This window comes from Triturus cristatus, chromosome 3_1, assembly GCF_964204655.1.
Source record: "Triturus cristatus chromosome 3_1, aTriCri1.1, whole genome shotgun sequence".
Lineage (NCBI taxonomy): Eukaryota > Metazoa > Chordata > Amphibia > Caudata > Salamandridae > Triturus > Triturus cristatus.
In genome coordinates, this window is record NC_140583.1 from 673,011,089 (window position 1) to 673,029,626 (window position 18,538).

Below are 18,538 nucleotides of genomic sequence, written 5' to 3' on the forward strand. Positions count from 1 at the left end.
TTGCTGTATTGTACGGTGTTGAAAGAAAATAATAAAAATTGTTTAAAAAAAAAAAACATAAATTAAAGGCATTGTCATTTACAATGCTAATAGCTCAAAAGTTCGCAATTGCGAGATCTATTGCATTGCAAATGCTTCTATTTTTAATTCATCATTTTGAGTTTAAAATATGTCTTCAACTAACAGTAATTCAAAGTCATTTGTACCTTTTTTCACCATCAAGAACCCTATTTCCCTGTGCATTAAAATACAAAAATGGTCTGTGTTGGGGGAATATTAGATACATAAACAAGTAGAGTACATTTTTGGGTCAAATATAGCATTAGTCTTAAGAAGTTGATTAATTAATGCAAGAACTTTGCACCGGTATGGAACAATGATACGATTAGTTGCAAAAATATGTACTGAATCTGTCTCAGGCTTGCTACAACGAAAACAATCTGATGTTTTCCCTAAACATCCAAGTTATACAGCTTATATGGTATTTAATATAATATCATACAAGATTTAAAAGGAATGAGCCTTAAGCCTAGATTAATTGAGAGTACTCTGAACAAGCAGGTTAGTATGTCGAATCTCCCCAATAAAGACATTACAATGCAGACTAAGTGACCACCTATCAGAAAGAACCTCAAATGTATTGGTCATGTTCCTCTGGCGCCCCAAAATCAGGTAGAAAGTGGGAATGTAGCTGCGTTCTGTGATTTTAGACACAATTCTGCAAACATTCATTGCTATTCATACTAATTTTATTAGTGGAAAGCCCTGATAAAGATTCCCTCAATTATTGTAAGTAGCAAATAAATCCAATTTTGTGAAGCCTAGGATCCCTACTGTTTTCCTGAAAAGATAAAAGGACTCCATCTTTGTAAAATTGACCAACGGACGAAAGTTTTGCACTGCACCAGCACTTTAAATAGCAGTCTTGAGAAGAATGTAGGAGGCTAGGTTTGTTTCCAAGGGAGGTAAATTTGATGGAACTGCAGTACATAGCAGATAGATCGAATGTCCTGCCAACCCCTGCGATAAACTAATAACATCTTAAATCATGTGTGTTTAAAGTAGGTCCTGTCGACCAAACCTTTGCTTGCCATGATCGATAACGTGAAAATCTGATACTACGGAAATTAGCCAGCTAGCTCCCAATAACCGCAGAGAGCTTAAACATGAATATAGCTATAAAGTAATTCCACAAAAATGGAAGTGCAAACCCACCCTCGCTGCGAGGCAGTTGAAGATATCTAGTAGCACATTGGAGATTTTGTATTGCCATATAAATTGTGACTCTTTTTAAAAAGTTCCTATGAAAATGCAAGGGTATAGACATAAATAAATAAAGATAGCGTGACAGATAACCTTAACGGTTTTACTTCTCCCAATTTGGACTAGATCTAATCTGTCCCATTTTCGAAAAAAGGACAGGGATTCTGCTTATAATGTCTCGTAATTCAGAGATATAATGGTTCCCATATCGAAAGTAATATGAACACCCAAATATCCAGTCAGTCACATTCCGTGAATCACCATTATAAGATTCAATATTAGGTATGGCCTTTGTCTTATAAATGGTCAGTTTATACCCTGAGACTTTGCCAAATTATGTGGCAGCAATTGCTGGCAGTGCATTCACTGCAGATGATGTAAACATTGCAGTGTTGTCAGCATATGCTAGAAGCTTAACCTTCCAGTTGAGCAGCCTCAGGCGAGGAATTGAAGTAGAATGTTTCAATACATAAATATATGAGTCCTGTTAAAGAGCAAATGGCAGTGGGGAGAGGGGGCATCTCCGTCTGCTTCCCCAACTGATCTAAATGGGCCTGGAATGTATTCCCATACATGTGATACTAGCTGTTAGGGAAGAGTAGAGCGACTTGCCCTTTGTTATGAACTCTGGCCCAAATCCCATCTCAGACATAACTGTCCAAAGGTACCGCCAGGAGACCCAGTCAAATGCTTTTTCAGCATCCAACAGGATCATCCAGGCTGATCTTTTCTGTTCTCCTGCGATGTCCAGGGCAGAAATGGCTAGGTTAATGTGGAAGGTGGTGTCCCATCTATGTGGCATCGAATCTATTAACTGGGTCATCACTGCTGCAAGTCGATTTGATAATACCCGATTGTAGATTTTAGTGTCATAATTTATCAATGATATGGGGCGATATGAACCACAATTAAGTGGATCTTTATCCCTCTTAACAAATATGGATATGTACGTCCCCCCAGGATGGAGGCATTGATGCTAAAAAGCTGAAGAATTTACAAGTTCACAAAAAAGAGGAGTGAACATATTTTTTAACTGTTTGTAGAATTCTGTTGGGATATAATTCGGGCCAAGTGCCATACCCAATGCTAATTGTGTAATGGCCATTTTGATCTCAACCATAGTAATTTGAGTGTCCAACGCAGCCCTTTGCTCCAAAGTGACTTTATTAAGCCTTATGCCCGGACATAGGAGCCCATCATACCCTGGGTATCATGGCAGTCTTCTGTGTAAAGATTTGAGTAAAATTGATGGAAGACTTCTAATATCATGGGGCATATTAGAAGTCTTTTGGTGAATCTTCTAGCACGAATCTGGTTTTTGTTGTTCTTTTCTTTAGGTTTAAAGGCCAATAAATGACCCATCTCCTCACTATTCTCGAAACACAGCAGGTGTTTCGCCCAATGCTTGTTATGTTATGTTATCCTCCATTTATAGCGCGCACAGCTACTCGGAAGTTTCCCGGCGCGAAAGCCAAATAGTGGAGACCGAGAGGGGCAGACCTGGCTGGAAGATTTACTTAAATAACAAAGTTTTTAGATGTTTTTTAAACAGCCTGAGGTCGCCGGAGGTCGCCGGTGTTCTGCAGTTCAAAGGGCAGGGCATTCCAAGCCCTGGCCGCTCTGACAGAAAGGGAGCTGCCTCCCATTCTTGACAGGCAGAACCGGGAACAGCAACGAGGCATTGACCTGTAGAACGTAAATGTCTGGGTGGCACATAAAAGGTGAACCGACTTCTGAGATACTGAGGCCCAGCCTTGTAAAGAGCACCGTGGGCAAGTGTAAGAGCTTTAAACAAAATAGGTTGGCCAACCGGGAGCCAGTGCAGATCCCGTAGAGTCTGCCTCGCCTTCCCGGAATACCCAGTAGGGCTCTAGCCAATGCGTTCTGGACAATATGCAGCTTTTTTAGCTGATATGTCGGAAGACCAATGTACAGAGCGTTGGCGTAGTCCAGACATGAGAAGATGAGGGCGTGGGTCACCATCTCTTTGGCCACTTTGGGCAGTAGTGGCAAAAACTTCTTGAGGCGTTTCAGTGTGCCAAAGCACACCCCGGCCAGTCTATTGATCTGAGGCAGAAATCTCAATTCCTCGCGAACCAAACCCCCAAATTTTTCGCCAGGCTCCCCGTAGATTTAGGCATGGGGTAACCCACCGACCAGATGTCTTCTCTAAAGTGCGGGGGAAGGATCCAAAAAGGAGCACCTCAGATTTCTCTTCATTGCATTTTAGTTGGGCCTGCGCTAGCCATTTAAAAACTTCCGCCAGACAGTTTTTAGCAATGATCGGGGAGAAATCAGTTTTCTTCCATGTGAAGAGGAGCTGGGTTTCATCAGCATAAGCTTTGATCTTAGCGCCCAGCTCCTCTGCCAGATAAATAAGGGGTGTCATGTAGATATTAAAAAGAAGAGGGCTCAATGTTGAGCCCTGAGGGACCACTGTTGTCAGGCTTCGCGGTGATGAGGAGAACGGAGGCAGCCATACTTGCTGTGTTCTGTTGGCTAAAAAAGTTTCAGTCCACTCCCACGCCTGATCAGAGATGCCGATGTGAGACAACCGTGCCAAAAGTTGGCGGTGTGGCACGGTGTCAAATGCGGCAGAGAGGTCTAATAGCACCAGAGCCGCTCTGCCGCCAGCATCCAGGCACTCTCTAATAGCCTCTGCCACCTCAGCTAGGGCCGTCTCGGTGCTATGGGAGGCCCTGAAACCCGATTGTGCAGGGTGGAGGGTGCCAGAGCTCTCAACAAACTCAGAGAGCTGCTTCTGAACGGCCTTCTCACAATCCTTAGCCACCGCTGGGAGGAGTGAAATTGGGCGATAACTAGCCGGGGTAGCGGGATTGAGTAAGGATTTTTTCAGCAAAGGAAGGAGTTTTGGGACACGTTTGGGACAGTTTTGGAACAAGCCATGTCCCAGATCATTTTCTTCAGCTGTGACTGCAACATAGTCAATTGTCCAAATATATCTGAGACACTGTCATGACGATTTGGATACCTATGGTGAGATTAGTATTTCAACTCAAGTTGGATGAGTTTGTCCAGTAGCCTAGCCTCCATAGCCTTTCCTTCCTTGACTTTAAGGATAGTATAGCTGATGGTCTGACCCGGACAAAGGCTTTTAGGGCACCCCAGACTATTGTTAGGTTGACAGAGCCTCTATTGGTACTAATAAATTCCCTCAGGCCAGAGCCCATAAAACAAATATATGCAGGATCCAACAATGACGTGCGAGCAAAAGTCCATCAGAATGGAGATGGGGAATGTCACAGATGACTTGACTTGATGAATAGCGATAGTGGGTTGTGATCTGAGACAATCCTAGGATTTAATTTAATGGACACAGAGGGTAAAAGGCTGTGGCTCACAAGGAACATATCTAAGCGAGAAAATGTGCAAGGCGGGATAAACTGGAACTTAAAACCAGGTTTGTACCTGTGACCGGCCCTCCAAGCGTTGCAGAGAGCGTGTGTGGTGATTATTTGCTTGCTAGCCACCCTGAACCTTCTCATACACCCCTGGCTTACTATTGAGGACGCTGTTGAGTCCACCCATGGATGTATGACCAGTTTAAAGTTCCCACAAGTTACCATTGGAACCGGCCACATGCTGAGCTTGCCTAAAAGAAAATTAAACATCGTTGGGTCATCAGCATTAGTTGCATAAACCATGCATACCATTAATGGTACACTGTCATTGTCTATACGTGCAATCAACTCACCTGTCTAGCTTAAATACGATTAGTACACCATTCCTTGCCCTTAGAAAGTAAGGCCACCCCCCTCTTTGGGACGTCAATCTTGGTTACAGCTAGAGTGATATAACCAAGGCCATTCAGCTTATGAAGTTCACTGGTGGTGAGAAGAGTCTTCTATACACAAAGAAGATGAGGATTAGGAGTGCTTAGTTCTTCTCTGATATATCTAACCTTGGGAATTGAATGCATACCATTGATATTCCAGCTAAGGATCTATAACCCCTGGTTGCAACCACAAGCAGTATTATCTATTGGTAACAAAAACATACTTCTATGCATTGTATAATGATTTAGAACATATACCGCTGATACTATGCCTCCTCTTTTTACCCCTATGAAACCCTGCCAGCCCCCCTCCCCACTCCCCAAATAATGGGCTTTGATTCAAAGCATCGTACAATCTCTTACAGCACACAACAGCCCAAGGCCACCAAGTCCCCGCCTCATCCTCAGACACCCAAACCGATTCCTGCCTGCTCTGCCCGGTAGGTCTTTAGTATCTTGGGTGTGGAGCCACACCCATCCTCTCCGCTGCCCCCCACTCCCATGCATTACGTTGTCAACCCAGCCATCAGTGAACCCTACCTCCAGGGGCAGTCGGTATGTAGAATAACATGAGCATGCCCACCCAAAAAGACAGGAAAGACTGATATAAATAGAAAAAAGTGAATATTAGAGAAAAGGTTAAAGAACGTAACAACAGTACATGGCCCAAATAACCAAATGTAATTTACCTCTGGCATCCCAATATACGGAGATTATTTTGCCACATTCAATTGCAACATCTTCCAGCTTCCATGACATGGTATGGAATCTGCAATCTTGTTGCTTTCTTTGGTCTTTGATACCTTGTGTTGACTCCACCGGGCTAGCAGATTGAGATTTCATGTTGATAAGCTGGCCGTGGAGAACATCAACATTTGTGGACATCTTCTGCAATACCACTTGTGTTTTTACATGAGAGGCTTTCAAAGCCAGTGAGTCCTTTTTAGGTCTCGCCTGACCCAGCGCATGCGCTGGTCTGGCGAGACTTATTGAGAGGGCTCCAAAAAGTGCTACCAGGCCAGCATAGAGGTACAGTGCATGTGCGCGGGCGCGCACGCCGTGCTTTACCGCAATTACTTTCACTTTCGCGGCCGCTTTGATGTTTGATCGTGATCACGATCGCGATCACTTTGGCCGCACGGCCGCTTTGCATAGCCAATAGGTCTCGCTTTTTGGGACCTTATAAGTATTTAGTTATGCAACTGTTGCATGGCTAAACACTTAAAAGGTCCAAATGCGAGACCTATTGGCTATGCCAGTGCTTGTTATATTCCTCCCTGTGAAGTTGAAGCAGGTTATAGATGGATGCAAGAGAAGGAGAGTCTGTAAGAGTAAGCACTGACTGACCTAACTGCCTGGATTTTTGCGTTGGGGGCAGAGAGGGTATTCGGTGGATGATCCTAAAGGGAGAGATTTTCATTTTCGGTAGTGGGCAACAGGGGTGCCGTAGAACGTACCTCTCGTAGAGTTTTATTGTTAAGGTGTAGCTCTACTCCCTCAGGATTCCATAATAACTCATCCTTGCTGGTATCACCAACAGATTCCGTCATATTAAGGTGAAAAATATGGCAGCGCATGGCTGATGCTGTCCTGCACCTCTCTGGGGCTAAGAGAAGGTATGCCATCTTCCCACCCATCCAGCTAAGGATATTAACATTTTGCCATTATGAGCCGCTCCTGTATTGCCACCTTTTACTGTACTTGCGTCCGAACTGTGACCCGCAGGTGGCCATCCTTAATGTGCCACTCACCTGTTGGCCCTTTACCACCCAAAGTTCCCCGTGATAGAGCAACCAGTGCTCGAGCAAGGCTGAGGATTCTTGCCATGCTGCCTGGGGGCTCCTCTTCTTGTGGCCTCAACGCGGAAGAAGGAGGCGAAGGTCAGAATGCTGGGCCCTCGGGGGTGCGGCACAAGATAATGAGGCTGATCATCAAAGTGGAGCCGGTCAGGGGGCAAGAGTTCTCCGATCACGTTCATGCCATGTGCAATCGATGAGGGTGCAGCTGACAACCAGGTGACAGGGGAGGTCAAAGCGGTTGCTGCATCCACTGCCAAAGTGCAGAATGTGACCAGACAAGGAGCCCTAAGAGTCTTGGGCTTTGCTCAGAGAGCCCAAGCAGCCCCATGGGACTGCTGATATTACTGAAAACCTGGAATGTTTGGCGTTTTCCCCATACAGGGGAAAATTATCAAGCTAAAGAGGAGGACTTGGAGAAGGAGGGGCCAGAGGGACTGGAACCTCGGAATCTACTGGGGGGATCCACTCTGCTACATACAATCAAGGAATTGGCAATCCGCTAGACCTTCCGCCATAAATACTTTCTAATGGATCTTCACAACCTTCTGTGGAAAGAACTATGGTGGACGTCTTTGGCCTCAAATGTTTGGACCTGCTTGTCTCTGCCACCCCTTTATATGTACCTGCTGTTCCTACTCTGTCTACGATGCATATACCTATGTGTGGTTTCCAAGTCCCTCCATTGAAGACGAACACGGTTACTGACATAAAGAACCACAAAATTGCTGGGGTGGATGCGAATATGGCACGTAGTACTGCTTGGCCGCCTCCCACCTCTGTGGTGGAGACAGATCTCACTGGGAGGGATGTTCTCCAGCTAACTATTTGTTCTGAGGGAGCAACACTCTCGGGGCTCATAGCTTTAATGAGCCTCATGAATCTTACAAGAATCAAGAGGCTCTCCTCAATCTTTCTTTTCATTATCAGATTTTTCCTTGACTGGTAGTCTGGCTCAAACCGCAAGAGTGACCTGACTGAGAGCTTGGCGATACCTAGGGGTCCGGAAGCAGAGGGAGGTGGGAGTGCAGCCCCTGTGAACTTCATAAATCCGGCTGATACTTGTAGAAAGCTGGCTCTGTATATACTATACCAAAATGAGGTATTGTGTGCATAGAGTCCAGTGGAACCCCAAAGGTAGGCAGAGGTAAAAGTAGATAGCAACTTACTTTCTATGTGTGGTAGTGTGGGAGAGTTGTAAGGCTTTATCAGAGGCTAGTGTTAAGCATTTGTTGTACACACTCAATCAGCAAATGATGTCACACATTCAAAGACTGAACTCGTACCAATTTTGTTTGTATAAAAATATTGTTAAGTTATTTTCTTTCTAGACCCAAGCCAAGCCAGGCACAGGTAAGTGAAATAAATGCTTTGCAAGATATTATGCAGTGTTTACAAGTGAATGCAAGTTCAAATGTAGTTGTTAGGAATACAGGTAAGTCATGGTATTGAAATTACTGTACAGATTACTTTTCGTTACTTTTTAGATTACTTTTTAAGTTACTTTTTCTACTCAGTGTGATATGCCTAGATATCACACTGGGACGTTTCCTAGAGAAAAGGGAAGTAAAATCAGTTTTGCACAATAGTAATTTTTCAGGTTTCCATACAAAGCAACTCCACACATCATTTTTCTGAGATTCCTAGATTCCTATGGAGAGAAATTAAGTTAACGGTTACCAGGTAAGTATTCGGTCTTTGGGGTTGAATTTCTGTGGTAAGAACAAGGATTCCCCCGGGGTCAAGGATGCACTCTTGTTACACCCTCAGCGGCACTAGGGCGACCGGGTAAGAAGTGCTGAGGCCCATTGTTATCCAATGAGGATTAGGGGGCCTCCGGTTTGTGGCTGCTTACGAGCAGGCCACTGGGTTGTGGGAGCAAAGCTCCTGGTGTTAAGCTCAGGGCGAAGGGGGATCTTGTTTAGCACAAAAAGTGCAACCGCAGGGGCGGCTGGGTGCAGGGTGCTGGTTTGGCATTGGGTGCCCTGTTGATTTCACTGGGGATTCTCCGGTTTCAACAAAGACTACAGGCTTGGAAACAAAGATTTTCTGGAGGTGACCACCAGTTGGAGAGGTAAGTTGGGATGCCTGGGGATGCTGGGATACCGTCGGTTGGGCCACCCAAGGCTGTGGGGCTTTGGGTGCAGGGGTGTCTTTAGGCACCGGGTTTCTCTTACCAGCTCCGGTCGGGGGGATCCTCCGGAAAGAGGCTGCAGGCTTCACTGGGAGATTCGAGGCAGGCCAGAGATCACCAGATCTCGGGTCAGAATCGCCGGAGTGGTGTTGGGCCACTCGAACTCAGGCCGTGGGTGATGGGTGCAGAGTGGTGCACACGCGTTGATTTGGCTGCAGCTGGAGTCTCTGGGTGAACAAATCCTGTGTTCACGGGAGACAAAGTCTTTTCTTTGAGAGGAAGGGCAGGTCCTGGGGGTTCTTGAGGTTGCTGGCTGCAGGACACATCAGAGTTTCACTTCTGCAGGTTCAAGGTGAGGACAGGCTGGTAAGGCTGGGGCCAAGTCAGTGGGCGTCCTCCTCTTCTTAGCTTTGGCACGGCTGTAAGGTCCTTCTTCTTTTCTTCTTGGTCATTTCTTGTCTGAGGAGGCAAGGTTCTGGGGTGTCCCTAAATACTAGATTTAGGGGCGTTACAGGTAAGTAAAGGTTGGGACCTATGGGTCCCTTCCTTGGGGTGGGTACCCCCCCTATTATGCCACTCTCCAGTGGGAGTCGGCATATGCCTCACTCTGGTTGTCTGGGTCGGGGACTGAGAATTGTGCTTCACCTCGCCTCCCCCACCTGAGGGGTGGGGTTTGCAAAGGTGGGCACACCTCCCTTCCTCACTTGGTTTTCCTGCCAGTTCTTCAGCCCAAAGTGGGGGTCAGAACTGGTGGGGACCAGTTGCTGGAAGCAGCGAAAGGCCTGGGGAAGCTCACAAAGGTGGCAAGCCTTTGAAGCTTCCCCTTTGTGGACCCTGCCCATCCTGGGGTAGCAGGCTTGGTACCCGTCTCAGGATGTCCATTGTTTCAGACCCCCAGAGAAGCAGGCTCTCGACCCATGGGTCTAGAAACATGTCTGGTGGTGGCAGCTGGTGAGCAGCCACTCAGCCTGGAGACTAGTGTTCGGTAATTTTGCACATCTCTAAGATGCCCACTGTGTGCATTTTTCATTAAATCCCACACTGGCATCATTGTGGGTTTAATGTGCTGAGAAGTTTGATACCAAACTTCTCAGTTTTCAGTAAAGCTATTATGGTACTGTGGAGTACGTAATGACAAACTCCAAGCACCATATACTCTTAATGGCCTTACTGCACTTACAATGTCTAAGAATTGGCTTAGACACTGTAGGGGTACAGGGTTCATGCACTTGTATAGTGCACCTGGTATAGTGCACCCAGATGGAGGGGTGACTAATCTATTCCAGGGCAGGGGGTTGTAGGCATGGCACTCAGGGATGTGTGCCATGTCGACTCTTCACTTTGTTCTGCACCAAAACACGCAGCCTGGAAAAGCAGTGTGTGAGTGTAAAGGTACAGGGCCTCTAAAGGTGGCACAATAAGTGGATGCTACCTTTAGAGGCGTTCCCTGGTCACAGTGCCCTGGATACCTGTGGTACCATTTACCAGGGGCTGTTTTAGGGAAATAACATAGGCCCTGGGTACCTAATTGGCAGGAGCCCAGGGCACACTCAGTCAGAGTACATCAGCAGCTCAGCAAAAAGTGGGGACAACCATGCAGAAAGAGAGCTCTTTCTTACAATACTGCTTTGTGTTTTAAAGCAGCTCTTTGGCCTTTTTATGTTTACATTCCCAGTGTTCTTTTCCATTTTGGAATGCTGAAACTTCACTCTTGCTAAAACGCTAGTGCACACATCGTGTGTATATATACTGTTTCTCATTGATATGAAAAAAACGAGCTTTGTGATTTGTGATATAAGGTGCGAAAATAAACATGAATTCTGGTGCATATTTGTCTAAAACGACTGTTTCTTACTAAATATGTTGTATAAGTTTGTATCCAGTGAACTAGGGATGCACTAACAACTGATACCAAAGTATCATTATACTGTGAACATATGTAAAAGAAACCAGTTTTAAATCCATAGATATGTACGTAAATAATAATCGATATATGAATAAATTAAAGTAATATGAGTTCACAAAGCACGAAGAGGACAAAGCACATAACAGCACATTAGCTCTTGCTGTTATCTCTCTTCATCTTCTTGAGGTATTCGATAGCTGCTAGTGTTGGTCTTCTCACTTCTTTGTTCCCATATGCAGTTGCTCCTTGATCCACTTTTTTCACCTCATTTCTAATTTATTTGTCAATCTTAGCTTAGATCCTAGTCCGGGAAACAACCTTTACAACAAGGTCTTTACTACATTGTTCCTTCACCAGGCATATTTTTACCACGGATGGTTTTTACAACATATATGCCTTTACAACGCATGCCTTTACCACACATTTACGGTAAGTTATGGGTGTGGGGGGTCCCCCCCTTTCCCCCCCCACAAGTAAATAGTTTTTATATATATATAATGTCTGGTAATGGCATGCGTTGTAAAAGCACATGCGTTCTAAAAATAAATGTGGGATAAAAAATGCATTGTAAAGGCATGCAAAGTATTTCCCTACATTGTTCCATCATACAACCCCTAGTCCTAGCTCTATTACTCCCCCAGTCATTCTTTATGACTATACAAGCTCTTAGTTCTATCTCACACTCCTAGTCTTAGCCCTCTCCCTGCTTTTGTTTAGTTGTATTGTAGCTCCTTGCCTCCTCCCCACCTTTCCCATTCTTCAACCATATTCTAGATCCTAGCCTACTCCTCTCTCCTCTTGTCACTTGTTCAGATGTACAGTACAACCAATTTCTATATCCCTCAACTCCTTTAATGGTTTTATAACATATATAAGCTCCTAGTGTTAGACATCACCTAATTTCTTCTTCTTCAGGTATACAACACCACATTTCTTCTAAACATTACTCTCTACAACTACATAACTCTTCTTACTACATAATACTGTATATTACACCTAAAAGTCTGACAAAAACTTGAACCAGTGAAACTAACTTTGAAGAGTTAATTGTGTGTAAGATCAAAATCCATGACTAAGCAACCAAGTTGTACCTGCTGATGAATGTCATGAAAATTATAACTCAAATTACTTGAAATTAGTTTTTTCTTATACTTCATCATTAGAGACTAGGGGCCAGATTTATGACCCTTATTAACTGTCGCAAACGCAAAATCGGGCCGTTTGCGACTGCTAAAAAGGGTTGTAGCAAGTACAGACCCTATTTACGATTCGGTAACCTGTTACCAACTCGCACAAAAGGGTTTGGGAGTCGCTATTAGGAAGGGGCCTGCCAAGGGCGTTCCTTCCCAATAGCAAGTCGAAGGCGGATGTATGATTGTTTTACGATTGCAACTGCGGTCCCAAAGCAATCGCAGGTACCACCAACTTCAAGTTAGTGGTACGCCAGTCGCAAACGGGACCCCTTACCATTTGTGTTTGGCAGCGAAAATATTTTTTAGGAGCAGGCAGTGGTCCCACGGACCACTCTGCCCTTAAAAAATGAAAAGGAAAGCTTTTAATTTTTTTAAAAAAAATTATCCAGTTTTCCTTTAAGAAAAACGGGCTGCATTCGAAAACAATGGGTTTCTTTATTTAAAAAGCATACTTAGTCATGTGGTCTGCTGTCCCCAGCATGCCACTATCCCTGTGTTATTGCCCATTCCCAATGGGTTGCAAACTGCGACCTGCTTCATGAATATTGATGAGGCAGGTCATTTGCGACCCTATTAAGAATCGCTAAAAGTGTCTCAGACACATTAGTCCATTCCGCGAGTCGCAAAAAATCGCAATTTGCGACCCGCAAAACGGAATGGTCGTACATCTGGCCCTAAATATGGCCAGCCTTTACAAATAAGAAACATCAGGCAATTTGATACCTTCTGTATATTATAAATGTGCCGAAGATGTATTCCTATCTTCTTTCTATGTTAGGTCCCTTACTAAATTATTTTCTTGTACAAAATGATTATTGCTATATGTAGATATTCAAATTAAACTCATATGTAAATTACTAATCCTGTTCCATTTCTCATCAGGTTTTGCCTCCAGATGTACTCACTCGGGTTAGTGAATATGTTCCTGAAATTGTGGAATTTGTTGAAAGGATTTTGGCTAATGGTTACGGGTAAGATTTGTTTCTTCTAAATGTTTGAACATTCTAATACAGCAGAAAGTGATTTTTGTTCTGAATTAGTTTAAATGTATTTATAAGCTCATGGTGTTATTGTTTCACTTAATTAATTAGAATTGGTTAAGGCCTTATGACAGTACTCTACTGAGTGTAGTGATTTCATTTCACCAAGTATATTTGCCGACCTGTCATTTGGTACTACTATTATCTCCAATGGTGAGACCAAATTATTCAACCAATGTGAATTATTTCATCAGATTTACGGCCTGTATCAATATAAAGATGCATTGTTAAGTGGAACCTGTTCTTCATTGGGATTCACCTTTTCATTTTGGAAGCGTTAATTATCAAGGACTCTTCCACAGCGTTGCCATTAAGTTGAACTGTAAAAGTTTGTCATTGAGCATGTGAGGGTTTCGGTACTCCTACAGATGTCTGAATTCGATTTCTATTGTGATCTCAAGTGACTTTTGTGATACAGAGGCCAGGTTCCACACAAAACAATTACTGTTAGGCAATTTGGCAATGATGTGTGAAGTATGCCAGCAGTTTGCCCTAGAAAAACACATCTTGCTTGCTGCACAAAGTATAAATGTTTAACATCATCTACTATTTTATCTTGCAGTTATCTGTCAAATGGATCTGTGTACTTTGACACAGTGAAGTTTGATGCCTCTGAAAAACACTCTTATGCCAAGTTGGTCCCAGAAGCTGTTGGAGATCAAAAGGCTCTTCAGGAGGGCGAAGGTAATCTGTACTGATTGGTTTATTACTCTAAATCCAGGACTAAGAATGAAAGGAAAGGTTTATTTCTGAAGTGGATGAAATTAAAGTGAGCATCACCATAAGGTTTTAAAACACTCAGTGCTGCATTTTGGCTAGGATGGGTGGCCCACTGAGTCAATAAAGCCCTGGCTTCAGCTTCCGAGTGAATGGCTGCTTGCTTTATTATGAGATGTCCCTCTTTCTGATTTACTGCCATGTTAAAGCTACTATCTTACCTAATTTTTGTTTTTCATAATGAAACCTCCAAAGATGTTTCATTGTGCAGGACAAAGAAACGTCCACGACACGCAGTGAGTTTAGTCTCTACACACCAGGGACATTGTTTTATTTTTCTGGCCAGACCCCTGGGGTTATCCTATTCAGGAATTAACACAACTGAGCTGTTACCTTTCCGTGGCATATGGGCCACCAGGGTCAGAGGTTTCTGATGGTGGAGCAAGTCTCTGCTGTGCCGTCAGAAACCTGCCACTTTCCTTACTTCTAAATGGGTGCAAGGAAACTGCAAATCAGTAGGGGGTGAAGCCCACCCAATTTGTAGTGGGCCTTCTGCTATGCCAAATTTAAAGCCAAGCCGTTACCTGTATATTCAGAATAGGGCTAGAGCATTTCTGGCTCAGTGGAATGATGAAACCTTAATGTGCTAACTTAACTAGTCCTCTGCCACTAAGTCTGTCATTATGTGCCAATATTGATTTGTTAATCACTTCCCTGGACCACGTTGTAATAGAAAAGTAATTTCGCCTGTATTGTATTTCAAATAATTATACATCTGCTTTTTTCTGTTATGTTAAGGAAAAGTTACATTTAATTACATTATGTCTATTCTACATGTCATGTAATTTTGGGGGTTTTTCAGCTCTTTATGCTATTCCTGGGACTTCTTAAAGCGGTATGCATTACTGAAGAGATTAAAACAAAAAGTGGTGAAGGAATATTTTCTTCAACTTGTAGACTTAAATATTTTATGGCCGAAGACCAGTATGAAGGAACTATGTGTAAATCACTTTCCGCCTTCTTTTCAAGTATTATCTATCCTGCTAATAACCTTTCATAGGAAGCTTATGAAATCGTGCTGAACTCAAAAATCATGAATGCAACAATACTCACTTTGCAAAAACTCTGTGAAGATCTTTGAAAATTCCTTCATTCTCCTTTGCTGGTTATTTCCTGCTTCAGGCCCATGTAATGACCTTTTTATAAACCTATTTGTCTCCCTTTATCTATCGGGACAATTTCTTTCAGTTTTCACGCAATTGATTTAGGATTTTTCTACATGTGAAACTTTCTCTTCAGGCTCTTCAGTGTATGAGTTTTTTTTTTTTAAACTTGCTTTCGATTTCATTGTCACTCCTATCTTAAAGATTTCTCGCTCCATTACCTTTGTTCCTGCCTCCTTTAAGAGAACAATTGTCTCCTGTATTAAAGATCTTTTTCTCTTTGCTCCTTGAATTGTAAAATTACTGAATGTTCTGAGAATTTGCATATGTCAACCTGTTTGAATTAAATTCTGTTCTAAATTCTGATTAATCAGGATTCTTCCTGCGTGTCTCAGGGTGCAATGTTTGATTGAGGAGGACCAGCTCCACTGATCCTTCTCTATCTTATGGGTGCCTTCAGTACTGTCTCTTCTCGTTTGTAGGAGATTGGGGTAAGAAGCATTTCATGGATCTGGATTTCCTCTTTTTATTTTTTTTTTTCTCGTCTATTCGTTTTATCTAGAATACTAGTTTAGCAGATTTTATAACCACCCCAAATGGGTAAAGCCAAATCTATAGAGCACAAACTCCTCTCATTGCCCTATTGACTAAGGTCCATCTAGATTCATTTGCACCCCTCTTCTCCCTCCTCCACCAGTACGTGTATACTGCCCCATCAATATGCTATCTAACATAGTCCACCCTACAGGTCTCAAATAGTCACATACCCTGAACACCAAAATCCTTTTTATAACATTTATGACATAGTGCATCCTGGCAAATCTCCTTATTCAATGTTTTATTGTGGCAGCCAGATAAATGCGATCTGCTATACAGACTATCCAGGCATATCTTGGATTCACACTCACTCCATCGCCACACGTAATACCTCTCCCAGATCCATAAGTTCAGAGAATGGACGACCCCGTGCCACAAACGGCAAACAAAATGGGATTAAGAACAATTACCAGTACTGTCAAGGGACAGAGCTATACAGTGCTACCAACATAACGCAAACTGTAAAAGTGCATGTTTATCTCTAGCGCTTCCTCATTCATCACACTACCAAGTGCCATGTACCGTCACCTGGTGCCCACATTTTGGAGCTTATTCAACACACCCCTCGTATTTTCATACAGATGTTTCTCATAGCTACATAGAGTATACATTTCTCATATGTGAATAGGAATATGATACCACCTGTTGCATCATGCCTAAACCTACTCTCACTAAACGTGTTCAAGGGGTTCGTGCATGTGTTACCAAACACCACCAAATAAAACCAAGACCACCTGAGGCTAAACTGCCGACTGCAATAGATCGAGTGCTCCAGAAAGCTATTGGTGTGGTCACCTCAGAAATTGAATTGACAGAACGTCGTCTTTCTTTAACTCCCGAGCTTCCATCTATGGGGTCATCTGTCCATTCAATCGAGCTAGATCCAAATGAACCACATACTAGTCAGAACTGTTCCCTATCGGTCGTCACTACCCAAGATCCTATATTAACATCTATGGATACTGAGGGTTTTATTTCTATATCCCCCAAAACCAGGGGAAAAAGGAAAACTACTAGGGTTGGAAAAAAGAGTAAGAAGACTAAGGGGAGTCCGTTAAAGGGAACTATACATTCTAGCACTCAAACACCTGCCACTACCTTACCACCAACACCTTCCCAGGACACACCATATCCACCCTGGTTACATGCAGTGGTGACTGATATTGTTGGCCAATGTAGGTCTATTATAAAAGAGGAGGTAGCCCCAATCCTAAAATTAGTCCAAAGTTTCATGAAAGCACATACTGACCCTGTCCAAGATTCCACGGTTAGTACTTCGAACGCTCAAAACGATGGGCTGCTTGTAGCCAAGACCCCATCATCAGATTTAGTATTTGCTCAACGCAAAACTGGGCTAGCCAAGGCAACTAAAGTCTGTATACCGACAGAAGAATCCCTTGTAAATAATGGCATTAGAAGGCCCTCTTCACATAACTCTCACTTACAAGACCTATGCCCAAGTAATCCCATTCCTCTAGTGGGGAACCCCAGCAGCAGTGAAATCATAGCTACTCCTACTGCGATTTGTAAAAATCGTTCTGATAACAACAATGAGATTATTACTGCAAAGTTGCCAACGATCAATCTTCCCCCAGCGGCATCCCCGTACGTGACAATATTGACGGGTGTTCCTGAACTTAAGGAAGGCACAAAGGAAAATCACTTAGACTTACGAAATAAAGTTCTTTTTTGGTTGGCAAGACATAAACAATTCCCATATGAGATGGCCAATGAGATTTTGATGGTGAGAAGGGTTGCATGGATAGGACCAACGGAAAAAAGTTTGAGGGGGGATTGTGTGGTTATTAATTTTAGACACCCGCAGATAAACCAAAAAATATTTGCCCAACCCACATCACTCTCAGGCTATCGAGCCTCAATTAACGTTTCTCCCCTTGAATTTTTTTATCCTCAACTATCCTGGGTGTCCGTTCCTCACCGAACTGCCCCTATTGCTACAGACTTTGGGTTATCCCAAAATATCCCACAGAGGTTCAACCTGAATATTCCACCCTTTAGAATTCCTGTGCACAATCGATTCGCTCCGTTAGAGGATGTTGATTGACTGGTTGGTTCGATCAATTTAACACTAGATAAAAGGGTTTTGTCGTGTTCTTTGATTATTGATGGTAACACTCCGATCAACCCTATCCCAGGCTCCACACGTGCCCAGGTGGCCGGGATTATCCCAGCAAAAATAAATCCTGTATGTTTGGGCATTACAACCAGTCCAATCTCCCCTCCTTTATATACCGTTCCCCAAAATATTCTTACCCCCAATGACCTCCATCCTCTCAATGTTACATCCATGGAGTTGACTTTGCACTCTTCTTCTCCCTCGTCCTCTGCCTCGCAATTAGAAAGAGATAACATCCATCCAAACAACCATCTAAAAATATTATCTTGGAATGTCGCGGGCATTGTAAACAAACTTCTCTGCCCTGACTGGAACTACTTCATCAACCAGCACGACATTTGTTTGCTCCAGGAGACTTGGGCTAAAGAAGAATTTACAAAAAAGGGCTTTCATACAGTTAATAACCTAGCCCTTACAGGTCCTAGGGGAAGACCATTTGGGGGGCTGTCTATTTTTATAGGGTCACACTTGGGATGTGTAATCTCTAAAATTATCACCCCTAGCATTGATTTGCAATGCATATTACTTACATTCCCCTCTGGGTCTAGCCTTATTTTTATCAACGTTTACTCCCGTCCTACCAAGTCGGGTAGTGAATCTCCCACATTAGAAATCCTGGATAAATTTATCCAAACAGTAGTGGACAAGGGTATCCTGATTGTTTCCGGCGATTTTAATTGCCAGTTTGAGCCCTTTTCCGGGGCTCATTGATTCCATTGCCAGAGAAGAGGATGAACAGTGGTCCATACCGGCCCTCCAAATTTCACCCATTAAGGCATGGACACCTTTAGCCCTG

General features: G+C 43.4%; 1 protein-coding gene across 3 annotated transcripts in view; it reads left to right on the forward strand.

Annotated features, from left to right (window-relative positions):
- Nucleotides 1-18,538, forward strand: part of CARS1 (cysteinyl-tRNA synthetase 1) — a 465,335-nt gene that overhangs the window by 177,388 nt on the left and 269,409 nt on the right. For all 3 annotated transcript variants that reach the window (XM_085644733.1, XM_085644734.1, XM_085644735.1), the window contains 2 exons: nucleotides 12,971-13,059; nucleotides 13,691-13,812. In XM_085644733.1, coding sequence (XP_085500859.1) covers nucleotides 12,971-13,059; nucleotides 13,691-13,812 — 211 coding nt within the window. The remainder of the gene's footprint in view (nucleotides 1-12,970; nucleotides 13,060-13,690; nucleotides 13,813-18,538) is intronic.